The 23,109-nt window shown below is 36.0% G+C and overlaps 1 protein-coding gene across 5 annotated transcripts; it reads left to right on the plus strand.

Annotated features, from left to right (window-relative positions):
• Positions 1-142: 142 nt before the first annotated feature.
• LOC124379229 (calponin homology domain-containing protein DDB_G0272472-like) lies at positions 143-21,772 on the plus strand. 5 transcript variants are annotated; one of them, XM_046839448.1, is made up of 21 exons: positions 145-705; positions 1,304-1,445; positions 1,706-3,470; positions 3,736-3,749; positions 4,285-4,315; positions 9,502-9,699; positions 9,795-9,989; positions 10,394-10,442; positions 10,588-11,315; positions 12,676-12,874; positions 12,965-14,175; positions 14,952-15,004; positions 15,588-15,675; positions 16,822-16,869; positions 16,958-17,284; positions 17,415-17,431; positions 17,589-17,615; positions 18,215-18,275; positions 18,384-18,995; positions 19,656-19,727; positions 19,893-21,772. In XM_046839448.1, exons 14-21 carry the CDS (start codon positions 16,851-16,853, stop codon positions 21,224-21,226), a joined length of 2,469 nt encoding a protein of 822 aa, XP_046695404.1. In that variant the 5' UTR covers positions 145-705; positions 1,304-1,445; positions 1,706-3,470; positions 3,736-3,749; positions 4,285-4,315; positions 9,502-9,699; positions 9,795-9,989; positions 10,394-10,442; positions 10,588-11,315; positions 12,676-12,874; positions 12,965-14,175; positions 14,952-15,004; positions 15,588-15,675; positions 16,822-16,850; the 3' UTR covers positions 21,227-21,772. The 5 variants fall into 5 exon arrangements, with proteins under 5 accessions (XP_046695406.1, XP_046695404.1, XP_046695405.1 ...); XM_046839449.1 differs by lacking the exon at positions 14,952-15,004; XM_046839450.1 differs by lacking the exons at positions 9,795-9,989; positions 10,394-10,442; positions 10,588-11,315 and having other exon boundaries at positions 143-705; positions 9,502-9,593; positions 12,769-12,874.
• Positions 21,773-23,109: the final 1,337 nt, after the last annotated feature.

Genomic DNA, 23,109 nt, shown 5'->3' on the forward strand with positions numbered 1-23,109 from the left:
GCACCGTATCATCCACTAGTTTCCCGATGAATCCCACAACCGCTTCCGTAAACGTGTTGACGTCATCAGAGCTGCGCCTGAACATGTCCCAGCCTGCGTCATCTAAATCGTCCTGCAGAGCGGCCACCGATTGGTCAGTCCAGCACACGACCTCCCTCTGAACCGGAACTTCCTGTTTCAGCCTTTGTTTGTAAACAGGCATGAGGAAGACGGCGGCATAATCCGATTTCCCAAACAGTGATTGTGCCTTGTAGCTGTTCTTTAATGGTGTGTAACAGTGGTTCAGTGTCCTTTGGCCCCGAGCTGAATTCCCGAGGTAGATAAAAGGGCCGACATTTGATGGTCAGTAGTTCCAGATTTAGAGTGCAAGAGCGTGAAAGGGGAACGATGGTCGCGCTGTCGCAACAGTGGTTGGTCACCCTCAGACACACACCACCTCCCCTACTCCAGTGTTCTGTCCATGCGGTAAACCGAGAACAACTCGGCCGGCTGGATGGCGTGGTCTGGTACCGCTGGGTTCAGGGATGTCTCGGTAAATCAGAGAATGTTGCAGTCCCGAATGTCCATCTGGAACTAGACCCTTGACCTGAGGTCGTCGAGCTTGTTTTCCAGTGACTAGACGTTGTTCCTGACGCCGGTACGTCCTCTGCTCTTGCTCAGGATCTCGCTCGGCCAGCATAGGTCCGGGTTTAAAAACGGCGAAAGGTGAGTCATATCTAATGATATCCATCTTGTATAAATGGAACGGTAGCTTAGTAAATAAAAATATAAAATAAGCAAAAAAAACACAACGCGTAACCGGAGCAGTCGTGACGGCAGCCGAGCCATCTTGGCATGCCGGCGCCATCTTGGTAAAAATCATTATATAAATACAGCAAAACTTGTGTTGTGGTTGTGTTTGATATAAAGATAATACATCCATACACCTGTATACTTTAACTGCTCCAACACACTCACTGAGAGTTACTGACACACACTGTGTTCACTTTAGAGACAGGAAACATCTGCAGTTTCATTACTGGTGCGTATCTGTGATCAGGTAAAAGCTAAAACTAGATGTACAGCATGAATATACTCGAAGAAGCAGTTTCCTCCTTCCACCAGGAAATAAAAGATGTGAAGCCTTTACACTAATCTGAAAACACCAGAATATTTGTCAAGTTAAATGTAGTATTATTATAATATACACCGGCATTATCAAAAAGTAAATTTCATCCCTGTTGCTTGTGTTATGGATTTTATTATTTATTTTTGTCTGAATTCACACCTGCTTTTTTTTTTAACAATTTGAAAAATTTCAAAGGTCGACTTGAAGTTAAATGTCACATCAACATCAGCTGAAAACATGGCTTCTGTAAGAGACATTTTAATAGAAACAGCAGCTCTGGGGAGACCATTTCATCTGGGAATGCTGTATGACTGCAGAAATGATACAATAGTACCAGGTATAACAATATTTACATTATGTGTATTTTATATAATAGATTTTTCCAGTTTAAACTTTGTAAACTTATTTGCTATTTTTATATTAAAACCATAAAATTCCCATTCTGAAACTTTATTCATGTTTATTTCTATGTACAAGGTGTCCACAGACTCATCCAAATTATCCTGTAGGAATCAGTTCAAACACAGAAGACAATTAAAATAAATGTATTAAAGAGCTTTGATTTACTCTTATGTTATTATTTGTAATTGATTACAGGAATGACACTTTGGGATCAAGAGCAGCTGCAGCAGAACATAGATGTTAAACCACAAAATAATACAGAATTCCGAGTTACAACTTCAGACACAATTGATGAAAAAGCAAAGCACCTGGAAGTTGATGGTGAACTGAAACTGAGTCTTTTGGGAAGTCTAGTCACAATAAGTGGAGCAGCCCGATATTTCAATGACACCAAAAAGTCATTTATACAAGACAGGTTGACGATGCACTACAGAACAACCACTAAGTTCGAGCAGTTGACTATGAACCATCTGGCTAAAGGAAAAATGGGTCACCATGAGGTGTTTGATCATGATGTAGCAACACATGTGGTTACAGCAGTGCTGTATGGAGCTGATGCTTACTTTGTGTTTGATAGAGAAAAGAATTTATCTGAGGAGACAACAAATGTAGAAGTAGAAGGAAAGATTTCATTGGATAAGCTGAAGAGTCTTCTTTCTGTTGGGGCACATGCAGCATTAAACATGAATGAAAATGACAAGAAAGTCGCAAAACAACTGAGCTGTACATTTTATGGGGATTTTATTTTGCCCTCAAATCCAGCGACTTTTGATGAAGCTATGAAGGTTTACACTGATCTTCCAAAGATGCTTGGAGAGAATGGAGAACATGCAGTTCCAGTGAGGGTGTGGCTTTATCCTCTGGTTAAACTGGACTCGAAAGCAGCCAAACTTGAAAGAAACATCAGCACAGATGTAATTAGAGCTGTGGAGTCAGTAATTGAAGCTTTAAATTTCACAAACATGAAATGTGGTGACTTGTTACAAGACACAGTGGCAAAATCTTTTACCACATTTTATAAACAAGTGCAGGATTTTCAGAAATTCTGCTACGAGTACAAGCAAGATTTCATGAAAAAGCTCGGGTTCCTTCTGCCAGACATCCGTGGAGGTAAAACAGATATCAGTGCCGTAAGTGATCTCATACAAGCCCATGAGAAATCTCCTTTTAATACTCGTGATCTTCAGCAGTGGATAACAGAGAAAGAAAAAAAAAACATCCAAATAAAAACAGTCCTGAAGCAGCTCAGTGACCTTGGTGCAGAAGTGAATGATGACATACACAAATATCTACTGGACTTGAAAGTGAAGAAATTGGTTGCTTATGCATTTAACTGTCTTCAGTATTCAGATCTTCTCCTGACTAAACAAAAGATCTACCTGAACCCTTCAACAATGGAACATTCCAGTGAAAATACATCTGATCCAGATTTTCAGGAAAAATCATGGACCTCTGTTGAGCTCATGCACATGAAGAACAACTTACAAATTTTTAAGAATTTAATCACATTCAATAATAAGTGTGAGTCCACAAAATTCATTGTCCAAAGTCTGCATCAAACATCAACATTCCCATGTTCCTGCATTCTAGTGTATAAAAATGGGTGCAGTGAACCGATCTGTTTTACTCCTCCATCAAAGCCAGAATGTCCAAAAATCGAGGGTGTCACTGATCACAGTGTAACAGTAAAAGTAAACTCTCCGTGTGCTGCTACACTGCAGAGGAAGCTACTGTACAAAATGAAACGAGAAAGACTGGAAATCTCAGCCTGTGGATCAGGATGTAATCACACTGACAGATCTTAAAGAAGGCACTGATTATGAAATAAAATGTGGAGCAGTAGGAAAACTTGACTACATGGTTGAAAGTGACATAAACACTGTCACAACTACACTGTCTGTGGTAAAACCCCAGAAGGTTCAGAAGTTAACTAAAAGTGAATCAACGCAGCAGGTTTCCGGTACGTATCAAAACTCTAATGATAAATGTTACCTAAAACTGGGATGAACAAGTAGCACAGGAGTGATAAATTAAATATGATATATTGTATGGTGATTGACTAAATATTGACAAAATTTTATGGTGATCTACAAAATATTTGGAATTTTATTCTATTAAACATTGGCTGACAGATGATTGTTTCAGTAAACATGCACATTGTTCATGAGTGAATTGTCAATTTTAACTAATACTTATGTCACGTTTTCATCTATTGTTTTACACAGATATTTTCTCAACGGTAAGACAGATTTTTTTTAAATATGCTTATCTGCAGATAATAAATAATAATAAAAAGATAGTAATAACAATAAAGATGCTAATGTGTAGTGACTGTCCTTGAGCTAAATGCTGAGAAGTTAGAAGCTTCCTTTATTTAAGAAAACCATTATCCACAATGTCCACAAACATGATTCCTAGATTTTTATTACTTAAATAAATGCAAAAACATATGTAATGTAACTTTAAGAAATCTAAAAAATGCCAGCACACTATGTGCTCCCATCAGGCCACTACTGAGGAACTGCATATGTTATAATTTTAATGATCATGTATTGTTTTCATACACACATAGAACACTGTTATATTTACTACAGAAATTTGTAAGTACATATGATTGTAAAATGTGGAACATTCAACTGACCTGACGCTTTATACAATACAATTTATTTAGGTTTTGCATTAAGTAACCTACATAATATCTAACTCATGTACATGTAATTATTTGCCCTTGTCTAATAAAGTCTTCTACTATTATATTTTACTTTATAAAAAAGTATGTCAGGATGCAAAAACAAGGTGGACCGGGTAAGTGTGGCTCTATTTTCTTTCTTTTGTGTGTGTCTGTGTCTGTGTGTGTGTGTCTGTCTGTGTGTGTGTGTCTGTGTGTGTGTGTGTCTGTGTGTGTGTGTGTGTGTCTGTCTGTGTGTGTGTGTGTGTGGGTGTGTCTGTGTGTGGGTGTGTGTGTGTGTGGGTGTGTGTGTGTGGGTGTGTCTGTGTGGGTGTGTCTGTGTGGTGTGTCTGTGTGGTGTGTCTGTGTGGCTGAGTCTGACTGTTACATATATTTTCTCACACATAGAACCGAAAAGATTTTTAAAGATACAAATTGAAAATACTCTTGCTGAGAAATATGCAGAATTAAAGTAAACAAATTAAAAACTTTAAAAATCCACTGAAAAGATTAAGGAAAAAGCAAAGAACTGGAGAAGCAGCACAAACTTCTGAGTGAGAAAGAAACACAGCTGAAGAACACAAAAAAAAAAAAACTGGAAATAAAAACTGGGGACACTGGGAAAAGTGCAGCAGGACTCAAAGAGACATTTACAAAAGATAGAGAGTAAAAAAAAAAACAGAAATTATAGTTATTATCAGTGTTGGGCAAAGTTACTTTTAAAAGCATTACAATATTATTAAACGCATTACAATATTGAGTTACTCCCCAAAAAAGTAACTAATTACGTTACTTAGTTACTTATTATGGAAAGTAATGCGTTATATTACTTTTGCGTTACTTGTATCTCTTTCACGCCTTACAGGTGTAACAGGTGTAATATAGATAATTGCCATTAAGAAATAAGTTATATTAGGGCAAAAGACATGTCTTAAACATTTAAAATGCTTAATAACTTCTTAGAGAACAATAAGATGATCGACTAAATTTTGACCACAAGGCTGAACACTTTCCAGTCGCTCTTCTGTACACTGCTTTGCAATCTGCCTTCGCCGTCAGAAATGTAACTATCATTCGTGTATATAAGGTTGAGGGTGTGGGCTGCACACCGGTGATGTGGAGGGAGAACATACCTTTCGCTGTCATCTCGTAAAACATCGTGCAATTCCGTTGATATGACCTCGTCCTCGTCTACATCATTCTCTGCTTTATCATCAGTTTGAAACATTCTGAACGCTTTTACAAAGTTTGCGCTATTATCAGTGACCGTGGCAGTTTATCTTTATGCAAAATAATTTAACTGAAAAGTAACTCGCTTTACTTTTTTAAAAAAGTAACTCAGATATTAATGTGTAAATGTATGGCGGGGCGTTCTGTCGGGGCGCTGCGCGGGGAGACCCCGGGTTCGGGGGTGCGTCTTGGTACATCGGACGGAGGCTTTGGTGGAGGGTCCGTGGGACACCGGTGCGGTGTAGCTTTGGCCGCGCCTGGGAGGCACGATCCAGACACGCGACAACAACAACAACAAACTTTCCTGAATGGCCGCTCCGTTACCACGGTAACGACCGCTAACGGGAAGCGACTCAATCCAGGGGTAGCCAAACACCGGAAATGGGCGTTCTTTCAAACTGTCAATCACTCAAAAATAAGTTGGGACCCTAAAGCAAAACCCAAAGGTCTGCTGGGTGGGCATTTAAATATAAGAAGCATTATGTCAAAAACAGAAGAAGTTAATCATTTGTTACTTAACTCTAATTTGGATTATCTCTGTCTGTCTGAGACTTGACTCTATAACAATGCCACCTCTGCAGCACTTAACATCCCTGGCTATAATATGTTCAGGAGAGACAGAGAAGGAGCAAAGGGTGGCGGCGTCATGATATACGTAAAAAACAATATTCAGTGTCAGGAAATTCAATGGCTGAATGATCATGATCTGGAATGCTTGGGCTTAAGTATTATACTATCACCACAAATGTCTTTTACAATTATTGTCGTATATCACTCTTCTGAGTCCATTTTTTATGAAAAGTTTAAAAAATTACTGAAAGAATTTAACCTAAATAAAGAGATCATTATCTTGGGGGATATCAATATAAATTGGGAGGACACATCTTGTAGAAAAAAGCTTAAAAAAATAACTGACAAATTTGATCTAGTTCAAATGATCAATGGGCCCACAAGAATCACAGCATCAAGCAGCACCCAGATTGATTTGGTATTTACCAACCGACCTGAGTGAATATTTAAATCATACAACATGTTAGCTGGTCTTTCTGATCACAATTTGATCCTTGTGGCCAGAAAGCTCTCAAAAAAGAGATTTGATTATTCTGTCAGAGAGCGTGAGTTTGTGGGAATCCCAAAAAAACGTCAAGATGGATTTAAGAGAGCTGTCCAGCAGATTAAACACAAACACAATAAAAATATACTTCCCTGGATGAACACGGACATACTCAAACTAATGAAAGAGAAGGATTGTGCATTAAAAAATGCAATTAAAACTAAGTCAGCTAGTGCTAAAATTCTATTTAAAACACTGAGGAATAAGACCGTTAAAGCTATACGCAAGGCCAAAGCAGATTTCTTTTTGACTATAATAAAAAATGCAAAAGGGGATCCCAAAATAATATGGAACCAACTGAAAAAACTTGTAGGACAGGACACAAAAAGGAAACAACTTTTGGAAATTAAGATAAACGGACAAATTATAAATAATACAAACAAAGTGGCAGATGTCTTCAATAATTTTTTTATTGAATCTGTATCCACTATTGTCCAAAGCTTACCATCGAACAACCTATATATTTGTCCGATAAATAACTTTTATCTCCAGGTAAAAGCCAATTTTCAACTTGGGCACAGTCACAGAAACTGAAGTCTTACAGAAAATAAAAACATTTAAAGTTTCCAGAACTAGAGACATATTTGGCATAGATATGTGTATGCTGAAAGAACTTAGTTACACATTATTTACACCAGTAACCAAAATTGTCAATCTCTCCTTTACTGAGGCAGTATTTCCAAGTGTGTGGAAGTCAGCTGCTGTTGTTCCAATTCTCAAAAATGGAGATCCATTGTCAGTGGACAATTACAGACCAATTAGCATTATATCTACAGTGTCAAAAGTTGCAGAGAAACTAATTTCACAACAAATAACACATTTAAATACCACTAAATTTTCTCTTCATCCAATGAAACTTGAAATTTCTCGATTTAAAAAAAGCTTTTGACACTGTAAACCATAAAATATTATTAACCAAACTAAGCAAATTCAATTTCTCCTCAGATGCAATAAAATGGATAGAATCATATCTATCGAATCGCTTACAGTCAGTTAGGATCAGTGATTACCACTCACCACCCCTCGTCATGTCCACAGGGGTTCCTCAAGGTTCTATTTTGGGGCCACTGCTATTTTCACTTTATATAAACGATCTCCCTTCATTTTGTGCAGATGTCTATATTCAGATGTATGCAGATGACACAGTCATTTATACCCATGGTAAAAATACAAAACAAGTAGCTGAAAAACTTACACAGTCGATGGTCCAAGTTTCTGAATGGCTAAATCAATCCTGCTTAAAACTTAATGTAAATAAAACGGTTTCAATGTTTTTTTCTAAATCAAACATTGCAAATAATCAGGCAGATATTTATGTGACAGGGGAAAGAATAAAAAGTGTGTCAGAATTCAAATACTTAGGTATCATAATTGACTCTAAACTAACTTTTGAATCACAGATAAAAAGGTCTGCAATCGAGTCAAATTTAATATTGCAAATTTTCGGTTCATAAGATCCAACCTGTCACTTCAGGCAGCTAAAATGTTCATGTATAGCATGGTTATGCCTCACATCACTTACTGTCTTACAACCTGGTCACAGGCATATAAAACAACATTAAAATCTTTGGAGTCACTTTACAAACAGACAATCAAAATTGTGGATAAAAAAACATTACGATATCATCACTGTGCCATTTTACAAAAGCACAAGTTTTTAAGTTGGGAAAATGTCATTGAGTATTTAAACCTTTGTCTGTTATATAAAATCATCCATGGTCTGTCATCTCCGCCACTTAGTCAGTTTGTAAACATTAAAAATACCACACAGGTCGGTCCAAGGAGACTGTGTTGTTCCTCTGAGGAAAAGTGTATTTAGTCAGAGTGCCTTTTCAGTTACAGCTGCAAAGGAGTGGAACTCTGTACCTCAGAACATTAGAGAACTCACCACATACACTTTGTTTAAAAAGCATTTAAAAAACTGGTTCTTAGTACATCAGATATGTCAGCATTAATAAGAATAGGTGTTTTTTCCTTAACCCAACTTGCTGTTTTATAGTAAACTTGTATATTGTATTTAGCAATAAGATTTGAAGAATTATATCTGTTTTACTATTTTTATATATTTGTATTGTTCTCTGTAATTCTTTGTTTTTAGGTTGACAATTTTAAGATCTGTCCAGGGACAACGGATGAAAAATAGCCTTTTGGCTAATTCTGGTGCATTTACAGTAATGTTAATTAATGTACACTGTCCCTGTCGAATAAATAAATAAATAAATAAAATAAAGTAACGCGCTACTTTTCTCGTTACTCCAGAAAAGTAATATTATTACGTAACGCACGTTACTTGTAACGCGTTACCCCCAACACTGGTTATTATAATGTACACTATAATTACTATAATTATATATGATTATTATAATAATTAAATTGTACATTATTAAAGTGTAGCAATTTATAGTAAAATGTTAGTATTACATAAAAATGTTATAACCACCAATCAGGCATAACATTATGACCACCTGCAAAATATTGTGTGGTTCTCCTTTTCCTGCTAAAACAGTTCTGACCCATTGAGCAGTAACAGCATGAACTTCTTCAGCAGTTTAAGCTACAGGAGCTCGACATTAACCAGCCTTCGCTCCCCACGTGACCCTGTTGCCGGTTCACCACTGTTCCTTCCTTGGAGCACTTTTGATAGATACTGACCACTGCAGACCAGAAACACAACACAAGAGCTGCAGTTTTGGAGATGCTCTGCCCCAGTCATCTAGCTGTCACAATTTGTCAAACTCACACAGATCCTTACATTCGCCCATTTTCCTGCTTCTTACATGTTAACTTTGAGGACAAAATGTTCACTTGCTGCCCAATAATTAAATCCACCCACTAACAGGTGCCATGATGAAGAGATAATCAGTGTTATTTACTTCACTGCTCATAATGTTATAATGTTATGCCTGATCAGCGTAAAATACATATATTTTCATAGTTTTACAAATAATAATTAATTTGTTATTGTTTGTTTGTTGACAGGCATAAAGTATTTGGTCTGTTTATCTGGAAAAACAGTGGATGCAGATAAGATGTTTATATATCAGCTTAAAAAATCCATAAATCTACAGGAGGTTTCTGAAGTGGATGAGTGTGATTTCATTCTGGTTTTCTGCCCTGTTGTGTCACGAGCTGGAACTGACATTGAAGCAGCAATGAAAAAGCTTCATAGTATTTCAGGTATTCAAATAATAATTATGAAATAATAATTAATTACATATTTGTTAAGTTACTATTATATTTAATGATTTTAATATAATTTTATTTTTTAACAGACACAAAACCTGCTGTTCTTGTGGTGCTTCATCACACATTTGATGTACATAGCATTGTACCAGACACCTGGAGATTTGTAACCAGAAAAAACTTGATCGCAATCGACTGTCTGTTTCATGAAGATCTGGGATTCCATAAGTGTGATAAAAAATAATGAATCACTGTCCAAAATTACAAAATTTATTAATTCTTTGGTACTTCTTTTTTTATTTTATTTTTTATTTAACAAATATTATGTTTTTTTTATTATGCTCATGTTTTAGGTCTTAACAAAACTAAAGTCATATCTATTAGATTATGTATATTTAGCAAAGACAAAAATAATGTTTCTGTATATTACATACACACATATATATATATATATATATATATATATATATATATATATATATATATATATATATATATATATATATATACTGTACATACGAAAAAACACTTCATATTTACTTTAGTAATTTGTCAGTACAGATAGTTGTAAAATGTGGATAATTCACCTGACCTGATGCTTTTATATTAAGTAACCTGAGTAATATCTATCTCATGTAAGTGTAATTATTTCCCCCCTGTCTAATAAAGTCTCCTATTGTTATAACAGGAGAAACCACGGTATAATAATGTCAGGAAGCAAGAACATGGTGGACCAGGTAAGTGTGACAGATGTTTTTTCCTATAGCCAAGTTGACTGAGTTATTCAAGATTAACAATAATGTGTGTGTGTGTGTGTGTGTGTGTGTGTGTGTGTGTGTGTGTGTGTGTGTGTGTGTGTGTGTGTGTGTGTGTGTGTGTTAGTAAAAGACATGCTGGAAGACGTCGTTACAGAAGAGGAACAGCTGAGTGATTTAAAAGAATATTTAGACAAAAATGAGAAGACTCTTGCTGAGAAAGATGCAGAGATAATGGATCTACATAAAAAACTTCAAAAAGACTCAAGAGAAAGAGAGACTGGAGAGAAATGTGGAAGAAAAGAAAATTAATATACAGGAAAATCTGAAGAAATTTCAAAACTATGTAGAGAATAATGAGAAGACTCTTGCTCAGAAAGATGAAGAGTTAAAGAAAACAAATGAAAAACTTCACAAATCCACTGAAGTACTTAAGGAGAAAAGCACAGAACTGGAGAAGAAGCACAAACTTCTGAATGAGACAGAAACACAGCTGAGGAACACAAATGATAAACTGAAAACCAGTGAAAATAAACTGAGGACACTGGAACAAGAGCTGGAGGACTCAGAGACATTTACAAAAAATAGAGAGAGAAAAAACCCAACAGCTTGAAGAGAAAGACAGACTTCTAACTGAAAATAAACAACACCTTCAGGTGATGGTGAAGACACTGGAAGAGAAAGACACACAACTCAGAGAGTTAAAAGAAGAATTAGAGGAAAAAGAGGAAATGATAGAAAAGAATCAGAAACGGCTTAAAGAGAAAGCGAGACAACTGGAAATCATGGTGAAAGAACTTTTGGCTTAATATACATAAGCACTGCAGATGGAGGATGACTGATGGACTAGAACAGGTATAAGATCAGTTAAAGATAAAACAAGAGAATTAGACACTGCTGAACTGTTACGCCATATTTGAAAACATGAAAAAATACAGCTATGAAAAAAATTAAAAATGCTAAATTCTCCAGGATTACTTTATTATTATTATTATTATTATTATTATTATTATTATTATTATTACACAATTAAATTACTAGGTGTTGAATTTATGTCTTTTTGTCTGAAAGAAAGATACTACATCTCCTTTACATGTCTGCAGTGTTGTTATTATTATTGCAATGTTGTTATTTTTATTATTATTATTATTAGTAGTGGTAGTAGTATTGTTGCAATGTTATTATTTTTTATTATTATTTTTATGCATGATGATGTGATTACTCTTGTACCTATACTGAATATCAATGTATCTTTATCTGTAATCATAAATCTGATAAATTAATAAATAAATCTAAATCTGTAATTGGAAAATCTCTTAAGAAATGTTTCTCTTTGGTCTGAAGGAAATCTATTGTCTCTATCTGTAGCTTTTATCAACACTAGAATTTAGTGAACCACTGAGGAACTAAGGTGACTTTTATATATATATATATATATAATAGAATAAAGCTGATTAATTGGGAGATAGAAAGTATAGCACTGATCCTGCAGTTAAATCAACGCTAGGAGACGGTCCTGGTGCTTGCTGGACTTTCTAGTGTGCCCTGAAGCCCTCTTCACAACAATTGAACCGTTCTCCTTCAAGTTCTTGATGATTCAATAAATGATTTGATGATAATCTCTGATAATTTAGGTGCAATCTTACTAACAGCAATATAGTTGTCTTTGAATCCCTTTTTGTGCAAAGCAATGATGACTGCACGCGTTTCCTTTCACGTAATCATGGGTAACAAAGAACAATGATTTTAAGCACCACCCTCCTTTCAAAGCTTCCAGTCTGTTATTCTAACTCAATCAGCACGACAGAGCAATCTCCAGCCTCGTCCTTGTCAACACTTTCATCTGTATTGCCATCATAAAAACTGTGACTTGTGGAAGTTAATATTTGTGTCATTCTCAAAACTTCTGGTCACAGCTGTACAAAGTTGCGTTAATCTTCTCGGCAAGATGTTAGAAAAGTCAGACCATTGCATAAATTATTTTCCAGCAAATCTCAAAAATTCACAATAGGGTAAACATCTGGACTCTGTGATGCCTGATAAATATGTGACATTAATGAACATGAAAATAAAAATGAACAATTCTTTCGCAATGTGAGCCCGATGTATTTATATGTAAAAACCTGGTTATTCAAGTAGTCTACTGTAACTAAATAAAACCATTGTTAGTATCAATTCTAAATCTATTAATAACTTTCTTGCTGTCTGTTCACAGATAGAAAGTTTGTGGTTTATAAATGCAGAAATACTATGAAATCCTACAAGGCCTTTATAGATTCCCTTCAAAAAAGAAGTAGATCTGCAGGAGGTTTCTGAAGTGGATGAGTGTGATTTCATTCTGGTTTTCTGCCCTGTTGTGTTACGAGCTGGAACTGACATTGAAGCAGCAATAAAAAAGCTTCAGAGTATTTCAGGTATTCTCAGGAAACTTTCTTTTTAAATTTTATATATATAAAATGACTTTTACATAGAGTGAATCAATTATTATATATATATTTTTGCAGACACCAAACCTGCAGTTCTGGTGGTGCTCCATCACACATTTGACACAAAGTACAGTGTACCAGACAGCAGCAGAGCAGTAAACAGAAAAAACCTGATTGCCGTTGACTGTCTGTTTCATGAAGATACAGGATAATTAACATATTTAATAAACTCCTGGACCAATAATAGGCAGATAATTACTGTATGTAGTCATTTCTCAGCACAGTTAGTTTTAAATGTGTGTAATATGGCTGACTCAATGCTTTATTTAGCATCTTAGGGACTTCAGGACTTTGCCTCAGGCTTGTACAGACCTGCAAACTAAAATCTTCTAATATTTCAGATCATGTGATTTCTCTTATGTTCTTTGTATTTTTATTTTTTTTACCATTATACCATTCTTTCTAATATTAAACAATCAGAATATTTGTAATATTAAATATTGGATTATACATATATCAAACATCTAAGACAACTAAAGAAATGTTGTTATGGATGTTCATGTGTATAAAGATTATTGTTACATACATTTACATTTAGATATCTACCACTGTGGACTGTGCACCTGTAGCCAATACTGTTCTTCACCATTGCATTACTTAGATTTTTCTCTATAAATGTCCCATTTTGGGGGGGTTTTAGGTTCAGGTATCCAGCTCTGCTCCTGCTCGCTGTCCTGCTGTAATAACAGTGCAAACACTATTTATTAGAATGTATTAGCCCTTAATGAATCAGATATGTGAGCAGGTAAATCAATGTGTATTTAACATTATAAGTCAAATGCAATTTAATTAGTTTTAATACAAATTCAAATGAAAAACAAATGTCTACGTCTACATTTCTGAAATTTTTTGACATCTGCATAAGTGCTACACACAATGCTCTAACATCTCTGACATGGAAACTATTATAAATTATTTATTTGTACAGTCACACCTGTAAATTAATGATCTTTAATTTGTGAATCTATGTTTTGTTTTTTTGATCAAATCTTACTCCTACTCAACAAACCCATCACGTGGTCTATTACAAACTGGTTCCTGAACGATTTGGAAGAATGAACGAGTTGTACTGGTTCATCAAGAGTAAAAGAGGGTGGAGCACTTTGTAGAAGTTAGAGAACTTTGTAGAAGTTTAATATCTGCAGTATTACCCTAGTAGTATTAATATGCAACAATTAATGATGTCCTTACACAATAAACATTGTGACTGAAATTTGATTACTGCAAATGTAAGTAATGCTTTTTTGACTTGTTTTGTTTTCCAAATGCAGCAGTTAGAAGAAACAGAATATTGGATAGATGTAGATAATAGATAATAATAATAGATCTGCTGTAAAATATGGAGTTGAACAATTTACAGGCACTGGTATGAATATAAAACAGTTATAGTGCAGAAATTAAGCGGGTCTGACAATGGGTAAGTCAATAACATTAAAGGCTATTTCAGGGATGTTTACATCTATGGCGTTTGGCATACAGCCTTATCCAGAGTGACTTTCATTTATCTCAGTTATTCAGCATAGCAATTGAGTGTTAAGGACCTTGCTCAAGGGCCCAACAGTGGCAGCCTGGTTGTGCTGGTATTTAAAATCACGATCTTCCCATCAGAAGCCCAAAATCTTTTTTTCACTGAGCGACCACTTCTATTTTTTACCTTATACCTTTGAATTTATTGGAATTATTTAAATCACTAAAAATGTTCTTTGTCCCACATCATGAATAAAAAATAATAGGACGGACGCACCATATAAAAAAAACGTTGGGCTCTGATTTTTTTGTGTTTTTATTCCAGTGGTTAAATGTTGTAATAAATCCATCCACCTATAGAGGAAGACAGCAGACTAAACTGTGCCCTGTAATATTTCTACAATCTGCTCCAACACTACACACTGTATCAATTTATTTATTGCCACGTGTTTAGATTTTGGATTGTATAATGTCCATAAATGACTGTTCGTAACATTTACACTATTCTTTAGAATCAATTTCTGTCTTTGTATCATAGGCTATTGTGATGTTGGAAAGCTTACCAGATTATATATTTGCTAAGTAATAAAGGTTAGTATGAAAACTTTTCATCACATGTTCCCAACCTTGTTTTTGGAGAATATCCTATCCTGCCCAACTCAAATTCTTATACACAACACCATTTATTCCAGGTCAGGCGTTTGAACTGGAATCTCAGTCCGACTTGCGTAGTGATAGAAGGTCCATGAACAATGCTGGTGCTCATCTGCTTCTTTCTTTGTGGGGTGGAACAGATTAATGTGATGTTCTGAGACAAATACTGCAGTGCAAAACCATCAGTATTCTGAATCTGAAGCATTTATTTCTAGAGAAAAGCTATTATTATTATCTACTAATGGAACATTAACAATAATTAATGCAGGTACATCAAGCAGCAAGCAGAAGCAGATACTTCATTATTATTTGTCATGATAAATTGCTGCATTGCCATGCATAGTTTTTATTAGGCATATTTTACATTTATGATGGGACAAAGTACACAATTTCAGTAACTCTTATACACACACTGAGAGTGAAAGCACTTCAGGTTTTCATTCTGTAGACAGTAAAGAGGAAATGTTTGTGGGTAGAAAATGCAAAATATTTAAATACGATTACGTTGTTATATTTCTAGCAATTGTGGGGCAAAAATCGGACATGAAGCACTTCAGTAGGCAGATACAAGTCAAGTAAACAAGATGTCTAAATGAGGAAGAGCAAAGGTAAGAGGTGTTAAAATCATATTGGTTAGCAATAATTAAATAAAATGAATATGCTAATACCATCATTGTCGTTATTATCCTTTTCATTATCATAATTAATTAGCAAATGGTATTTCTATTGTTTTTTGTATTGTATGCTAAGGTTGTATTTTATGCTGGTTAATACTGTGAAAATAATATACAGTATACATTTTTATATTTCAAAGGTTTGTGTAATTTTAGAAATTAAATGCATTGTTTGATGGGACAAAAAATGTATCACAAGTAAATCAGACAAACAATAAGGATTTGAACTTTGAATGCGGTTCGAGAAATGAGGTATAATGATACAGTGCCCCTGCTGTGCTTTGAAAGCGTATTGTAAAAACATCAAGGTTGATAGGTTTATATCAAACAATGAGATTATTAGAGGAAAATAAACACTAGTGGGCATCATGTTATGAAACAGTAATCAGTAAGTAAGAGAAAGTTTAATTCAAAGAGTGCATTGAAATTAATTATTAACAAAACGCAGTTGATTTCGCAGTGCCGTTTTTAAAGCAGATTTACTGCTACTTGTGTGAAATTGATTATTCTCCTATAAAGTGTGTCATATTTTTCCTACAGTACACAATTTTGACAAAGCTAATATTTTATTATTTAAATAAAACCACCAAAGACCACATTTGTGTGTGTTTATTAGTTTCTATTGAAACAATAAAAACTTAGAACAACTGCACAAGAATAAAATTGTTGGATTGTTGTCAAAATACACTATATAGACAAAATGTGTGTACACCTGACTATAAGATTTGTATGTCCTTTTTGAACATCCACTTCCACATGTAGTCCCCATTTCCTGTTATAATAACGTCCAATGTTCTGGGATTGAGGTTGAGGTCAGAGCTCTATAGCAGACCACTCAGGATCTTCCACTCCAACCCAAAAGCATTTCTTCATGGAGCAGGCTTTGTGCACTGGGACATTGTCATGTTGGAACAGGATTGTGTCTCCTAGTTCAATAAAAGGGAATTTTTAAAGTTTGTGTCTCTCCTACTTTGTTCTTAAAGTTTGGGGAAGAACCAAATATGTCTGGAAAAGTCAGATGTGCCAATACTTTTGTATACAACCAACACAAAATGTCTAATTGATTTTTTTTTTTTTTAGTTTGAACATCAGTCAAGAAAAGACTAAAGATGGCAACTGGAAGAAGCAGTAAGTTCATAATTAGAGGTTTTTGTTTTAAAATTCAGTGATACTTAAAATTAAATTTGGTGTGTGACTGTAAATTTTCTCTACACAGATGAGTTTAAACTCATTGGCCCCCGTGATAGAGAGAGTTACTCTGGCTCTTCTGTCACTCTCTCATGTCGTCTGTCTCCTGAAATCAGTGCTGTTAACATGGAGATCCGGTGGTTTAAGGAGACAGACTGTGTTTGTGTCTATAAGAACAGACAGGTGACAGAGGGGAGACGACACGAGGGCAGAGTGAATCTGTTCACTCAGGAGCTGGAGAGAGGAAACGTCTCCTTACAGCTGAGAGACTGTAAATGGCCAGATCGAGGACTTTACGTGTGTCAGGTCACTGATGGAGACAGAACAGAGGAGATTACAGCAGGAGTAGTGATGGGTAAGTGTTCCTGGAACCCACACCTTGCCTTATCCTAGACTGTACCTTAATGAATACATTTACATTTGTAAGTGTGCAATACTCATAGTATTATAACTCACTTCCTGTTTGCTTCTGTTGTTATGCACAGACTCAATTATCCAGTGGGTAAGAAAATAACAAATGACAATTCCTACATTTATCCAGGGAAAATAAAGCAGCTCTAAACAGGCTTTTGATTGCTCAGCTGTGAAGATGTGCTGCTCAGCTTTTTAAATGATTCAACAGAAACCTGTTTAGATACTAATATGTTTCTCCTCTCCAGCAACAGGCAAATATCTTTGTTGATGATGTGAGTATACAAATACAAACATTCTAACAGTGAAATGCTCAGTCTTTTACACTGTTTTATTTTCTGTTTACAATGTATATGTTTGTATTTGTTTATGCCTTCTGCATAAGTGTGTGTGTCATCGTCATCATCATACGGTTAAAAATCATTTAAAATAGATTCAGTTGTAATGGCAAAAAGGTAATGCAAATTTCTGAATTATAATAATTACAAATGAAACTGAATAAACCGTGCAGAAATCACATACAAAATAAAGAATTCTGTAGAAAAAAAAGAAAGAAAGAAAGAGACATCTGTAAATGAACAGTCCAAGTACATTTCCATGCAACAATATGGCCATATGAACTACATGTTCATGTAACTCTTAACTCTAATATCCGTGTCTATCTGTTCTTGTGTTTATGTTATTCGTCTGATTTGGGTTTTGGTTGTCCATGTACATTGTGAAGTATTTCAAACCTAAAAATCTGAGCCTTGCCATGTACTTTTAGTTTTGTTTTTTGGTTTCTAAGGCACTGATGCATCCACAGTAATCCATAAATAAATACCTAACACGTAGTGCAGCATCATACACAAAAGTTATGTATTCACTTATACAGGTTAACAAAACATGGAAAGAAGAAGAGAGAATAGAAATGGAAAGATCAGCTCTGTTGACCGGTGAGTCCAAAAAATAAATAAATCAATATAGAATATAGTGTTAGAATCTAGATTTTGTTAAATAGTTTGCTACAAATTTAGATTGTCTATTTTTTTTATTACTTACAGAATATAAAGATATAAAAAGGCTTAGTAATGAACTAAAAGAAGGTAAAAACACCAAACAGGAACTGGAGAGAGCACTTAAGTCACTGGAAAGTAAAGACCACCAACTAGCAGAGAGTAAAATACAAATAGAGAATAAAGATTCTGAACTGACAAACAGAGAGAAAATCATCAAGGAGAAAGACGCACTACTCAGCAATACCAATACAAAATTAGAAAACATCATGAAAGAGCTACAGGAACGAGATGAGTCGATAAATAAAACACACGAAAGACTTCAACATGCTATCGAAGAACTTAAGATTAAAGACGCACAATTGGAGAACTTGAACAGACTGCTGAGGGAGAAAGAAACACAGCTGAGGAACACGGATAAAGAACTAAAAGCAAGTATAAAAAAACTGGAGACACTGGGAGAGGAGCTTCAGGAAACAAAGAGACACATACAGGAAATGATGATGGTCCTGGATCAACAGAGAAATGAGTTAGCAGTAAAAAACAAACTCATTAAGATGAAAGTGCACCTTCTTGCTGAGAAGGAGCCAGAAGGAATAAGACCAGAGGTGAGATCACCTTCCCTCGATGGTGCAATCAGCAAGGAGTTGGTTCTACCAAGTGAGTAGTTTAAATTTATATAAAACATTTTATTATATGTACTGTAACATCTGAAATATTATGATGTATAGAACCTTATATATAGAACTATTATTTGATTCAAGGGGATGATATTCTATTTACCATATTGTTTATTTGGGTATTCAACACACACTATATTGCCAAAAGTATTGGGACACCTGACTTTTACAGCCATACAGTTTGTGCTACATCTCCAAGCTGTTACCACAAATTTGGAGGCACACAATTGTATAGAGTACATTTTAGATGCATTTGCTAGCATTTGGTAGTATTCAATATTCAATCACTGCAACGAGGAGACCCAAACCTGTTCCCTAAATTCCCCTGTGAATAAAGCCAGCTCAACGAAGATATGTTGTACATGGGTTGTTGAGGAAGATCTTGACCCTACTGAACACCTTTGGGATGAATGTTAATGCTGACTGCACCCCAGGCTTCCTCACCTCACCTACACCAGTACCTGAGTTTAGTAACAAACTTGAATGAATTTCCACAAGCACACACCAATATCTAGTGGAACATCTTCTCAGAAGGGTGGCGGTTATTATAACAAAAAATGGGGACTAATTACAAATTACAGAAGTAATGAATAGCAACATTTTTTGCATTTCCACATTTTGTGGTGCTGTTTTTTTCTAGTGAGTGGAGTGAATCAGGATGAAGCTGCATCAGCAAGAAGAAGACATAGTATGGAAGGTCATCGTCCAATAAGTAAATGATTAATCTTTAGGTTATTTTGTTTCTTATGAAGAGTGAAACTGGATAATGTTAATGGTTATAAGTTTATTAAGAAAGTCAATTCTTTCTTAAGATAAATATAACCATAACAAGTATAATTGACCAGTATAATCACCTCAGATTCTTGTTCTTTTTCAGTGGGTGGAGAATCGTCTGGACCTCATTCTCCAGTGTCGGTTCCTGTAGCAGAGCTGAGGCTGGTGCTGCTGGGGAGGACGGGGTCTGAGAAGAGTGCAGCTGGAAACATCATCCTCGGCAGAAATGAGACGAACCATGCTTCAACATCTACAGCTACATCTACACCTACATCCACCCAGCAGAGTGAGAGCACACAGGGGGAGGTGTCTGGGAGGAAGGTGACTGTGGTGGACACTCCTGATTGGTTCTTTCCTGGACTCTCTCTGGAGAAGCTGAGACACGACGTGAGGCGCTGTTTTCGTCTGTCTGCTCCAGGACCCCACACCTTTCTTCTGGTCATACCTATAAAGCAGCCTACAGGAGAGGAGAGGAGGATGGTGGAGAAGATGGAGGAGATTTTTGGTGAGAGATGTTGGAGAAACACCATGATCATATTCAGTTTTAAAGATGAACTTCAGAAGAAGAACATTGAGGAGTTTATTCAATCAGGAGTCCAGGAGGTCGAGAGACTTGTAGAGAAATGTGGGAACAGGTTTCACTGTCTCAACATTAAGGAGAGTGGAGATGGATCTCAGGTCTCTGAACTGCTGGAGAAGATAGAGAAGATGGTGGAAGAAAACAGAGAGAAATTCTACAGCAGTGAGATCTACCTGGAGACGGAATCTCAGATCAGAGCAATGGAAACTAAAATCCTGAAGGAAATAGAAGAGAAAAGGATGGAGGGGGAGAAGAAAGTGAAGGAGAAAAAAGAAAAGGAGATGCAGGAGTCTCTGAGGAAGATAGAGGGAGTGATCCAGGAGCATGAAGGAGATATCAGACAACTTAATGATCGAACAACTGAACTGGAGAGAAAGATGAAAGAAGAGAGGGATGAAGAGAAAAAGAAAGAACTTGAGATGGAGCTGCAACGAGAGGTAGAGAGAAGAACAGATATGGAAGACAAGGTGAAGAAACTAAAAGTAAAGAGAGAGAGGGAGAGAAAAGAGATGGAGGAGAGACACAAACAGGAGATGGAGAAGATCAGGGAGGAGTGTGAAGGAGAGGTGAGGATGGAGGTAGAGAGAAAACTCATGAAGATCATAATGCCTGAACTCCAGAGAAACATTTTGGCCTCAAAAGCAGAGATGCAGGAAAAGTTCAGCAGACAGATGGAGGAGAAGCACAGAGAGCTGGAGCTTCTTAAACAGAAACTTTCAGAGCTCTCAGAGACTCACAATGTGCTTGAAGAGGTTTATGTGAGAACTGTGAGAAGCAGCTCAGAATCGGAGGATTCAGCTTCACCCAAAGAGAAAAACACAGGGATTTCACAGAAATTAAAAAATCTATTTAACTGAAGAGAAATGATCAGAAACCAATGACAGAATTGATAAAATATCTGTAATAAATATGATACAGAGAAATATTGCCATCAAAATGTAATCTGAAAACCATTGAATAATTATGCTGCAGTATTAATAAACAAAAAGAAAAATTAATAAATTAATCACTAATTGATTGCGGTGAAACAGTCACACACCAGCATCACACAGAAATGCTTTCATTCTAAAAAAAAAAACTAAATATGAATTTATATGAATGTCCTTGTTGTAATGCACTTTATATTTTCTGTTATATTGTTATTCCCACTGACTTGTATGGCGGATAATCAAAGCACATAATCTATCTAGAGGTTTAAAACATAATAATATTCAGTCACATGAAAATCATCAATTCTACAGTATGTCTTTAGGCCCTGAATAACAATTATGATGCATCTGTTTCTTCTGAATGTTGTTTCACAATATACATGCTTCCATTAGGAAATATTATTAGAAGGCATGGAATTAGCTTCCATTGTTATGCTGATGATACTCAGCTATATATTTCATCTAAACCAGGCGATACAGCTCAATTAACCCGGATGACTGAGTGTGTTAAGGAACTAAGAGATTGGATGACCCATAACTTTCTACTTTTAAATTCTGATAAGACTGAGATTTTGCTCATCGACCCAAAAACTGGTATACAGACGCTCCAGCATCTCAACCTGCATTTAGACGGATGTTCTGTAACCACTAGTTCAACGGTAAAAGACCTGGGTGTTATTTTAGACAGCGACTTGTCTTTCAAAAATCACATCAATCAGGTTACAAAAACAGCCTTCTTTCACCTTAGAAATATTTCTAAGCTAAGAAATATGTTGTCTATATCCGATGCAGAGAAGCTCGTCCATGCTTATGACCTCCAGAATAGACTACTGTAATGCGTTACTAGGTGGATGTCCTGCTTCATTAATAAACAAGCTTCAGTTAGTCCAGAATGCAGCAGCCAGAGTTCTTACAAGGTCAAAAAAATATGATCACATAACCCCGATCTTATCGTCCCTACATTGGCTTCCTGTTAAGTTTCGAATAGACTACAAACTATTACTTCTCACTTATAAAGCACTAAATGGTTTGGCTCCATGTATCTATCCAGTCTTTTAACACGCTACAATCCGCCACGCCCCTGAGATCTCAAAACTCTGGGCTTCTAGTAGTTCCTAGAATAGCAAAGTCCACTAAAGGTGGTAGAGCATTTTCACATTTAGCTCCTAAACTCTGGAATAGTCTTCCTGACGGTGTTCGGGGCTCAGACACACTCACCCAATTTAAGTGTAGATTAAAACGTATCTTTTAGCAAAGCCTACACATAACACACATCACATCATAACCTTGTGCTCCAGAACATCTGATCACATGCACATTATCAACTTGTGCTGTTAATATCATGAACAGCAGCTACGCTAATTCCTCTCCACTGCTTCTCTTTCTCTCCCCATCCCGAGGCATCCTGAGGTTGCTCCAGCTCCAGTCACCTCCCACCTCGTGATGATTACGGACCTTTAAAGAAGTAGATGCCGAACTCACAAACATCCTGAACCATCTAGAGACGTACCAGTGCCATTTGGATCCCGCTACATGTGTGGAGTTTTGACATTGGACCTCCTGGAGTGTTTAAAGGCTCTGGCATGGAGAAGCTGATGCTGGATCTGTGGTGATCACAAATGCTGAGCTTATAAAACTCGGAGCTACTAACCATATAGACTGTTTAAGACTGCAGAAAGAACATTACTTATAATCTTATACTCCAGTAATCATGTTAGTTCTCACTCTCCAGTGTTCTGTATTGTTGAAAGATTTATGATCAAACTCTTGATGTCACCCAGATGAGGATGGGTTCCCCTTTTGAGTCTGGT

Source organism: Silurus meridionalis, chromosome 25 (genome assembly GCF_014805685.1).
Source record: "Silurus meridionalis isolate SWU-2019-XX chromosome 25, ASM1480568v1, whole genome shotgun sequence".
Taxonomy (NCBI): Eukaryota; Metazoa; Chordata; class Actinopteri; order Siluriformes; family Siluridae; genus Silurus; species Silurus meridionalis.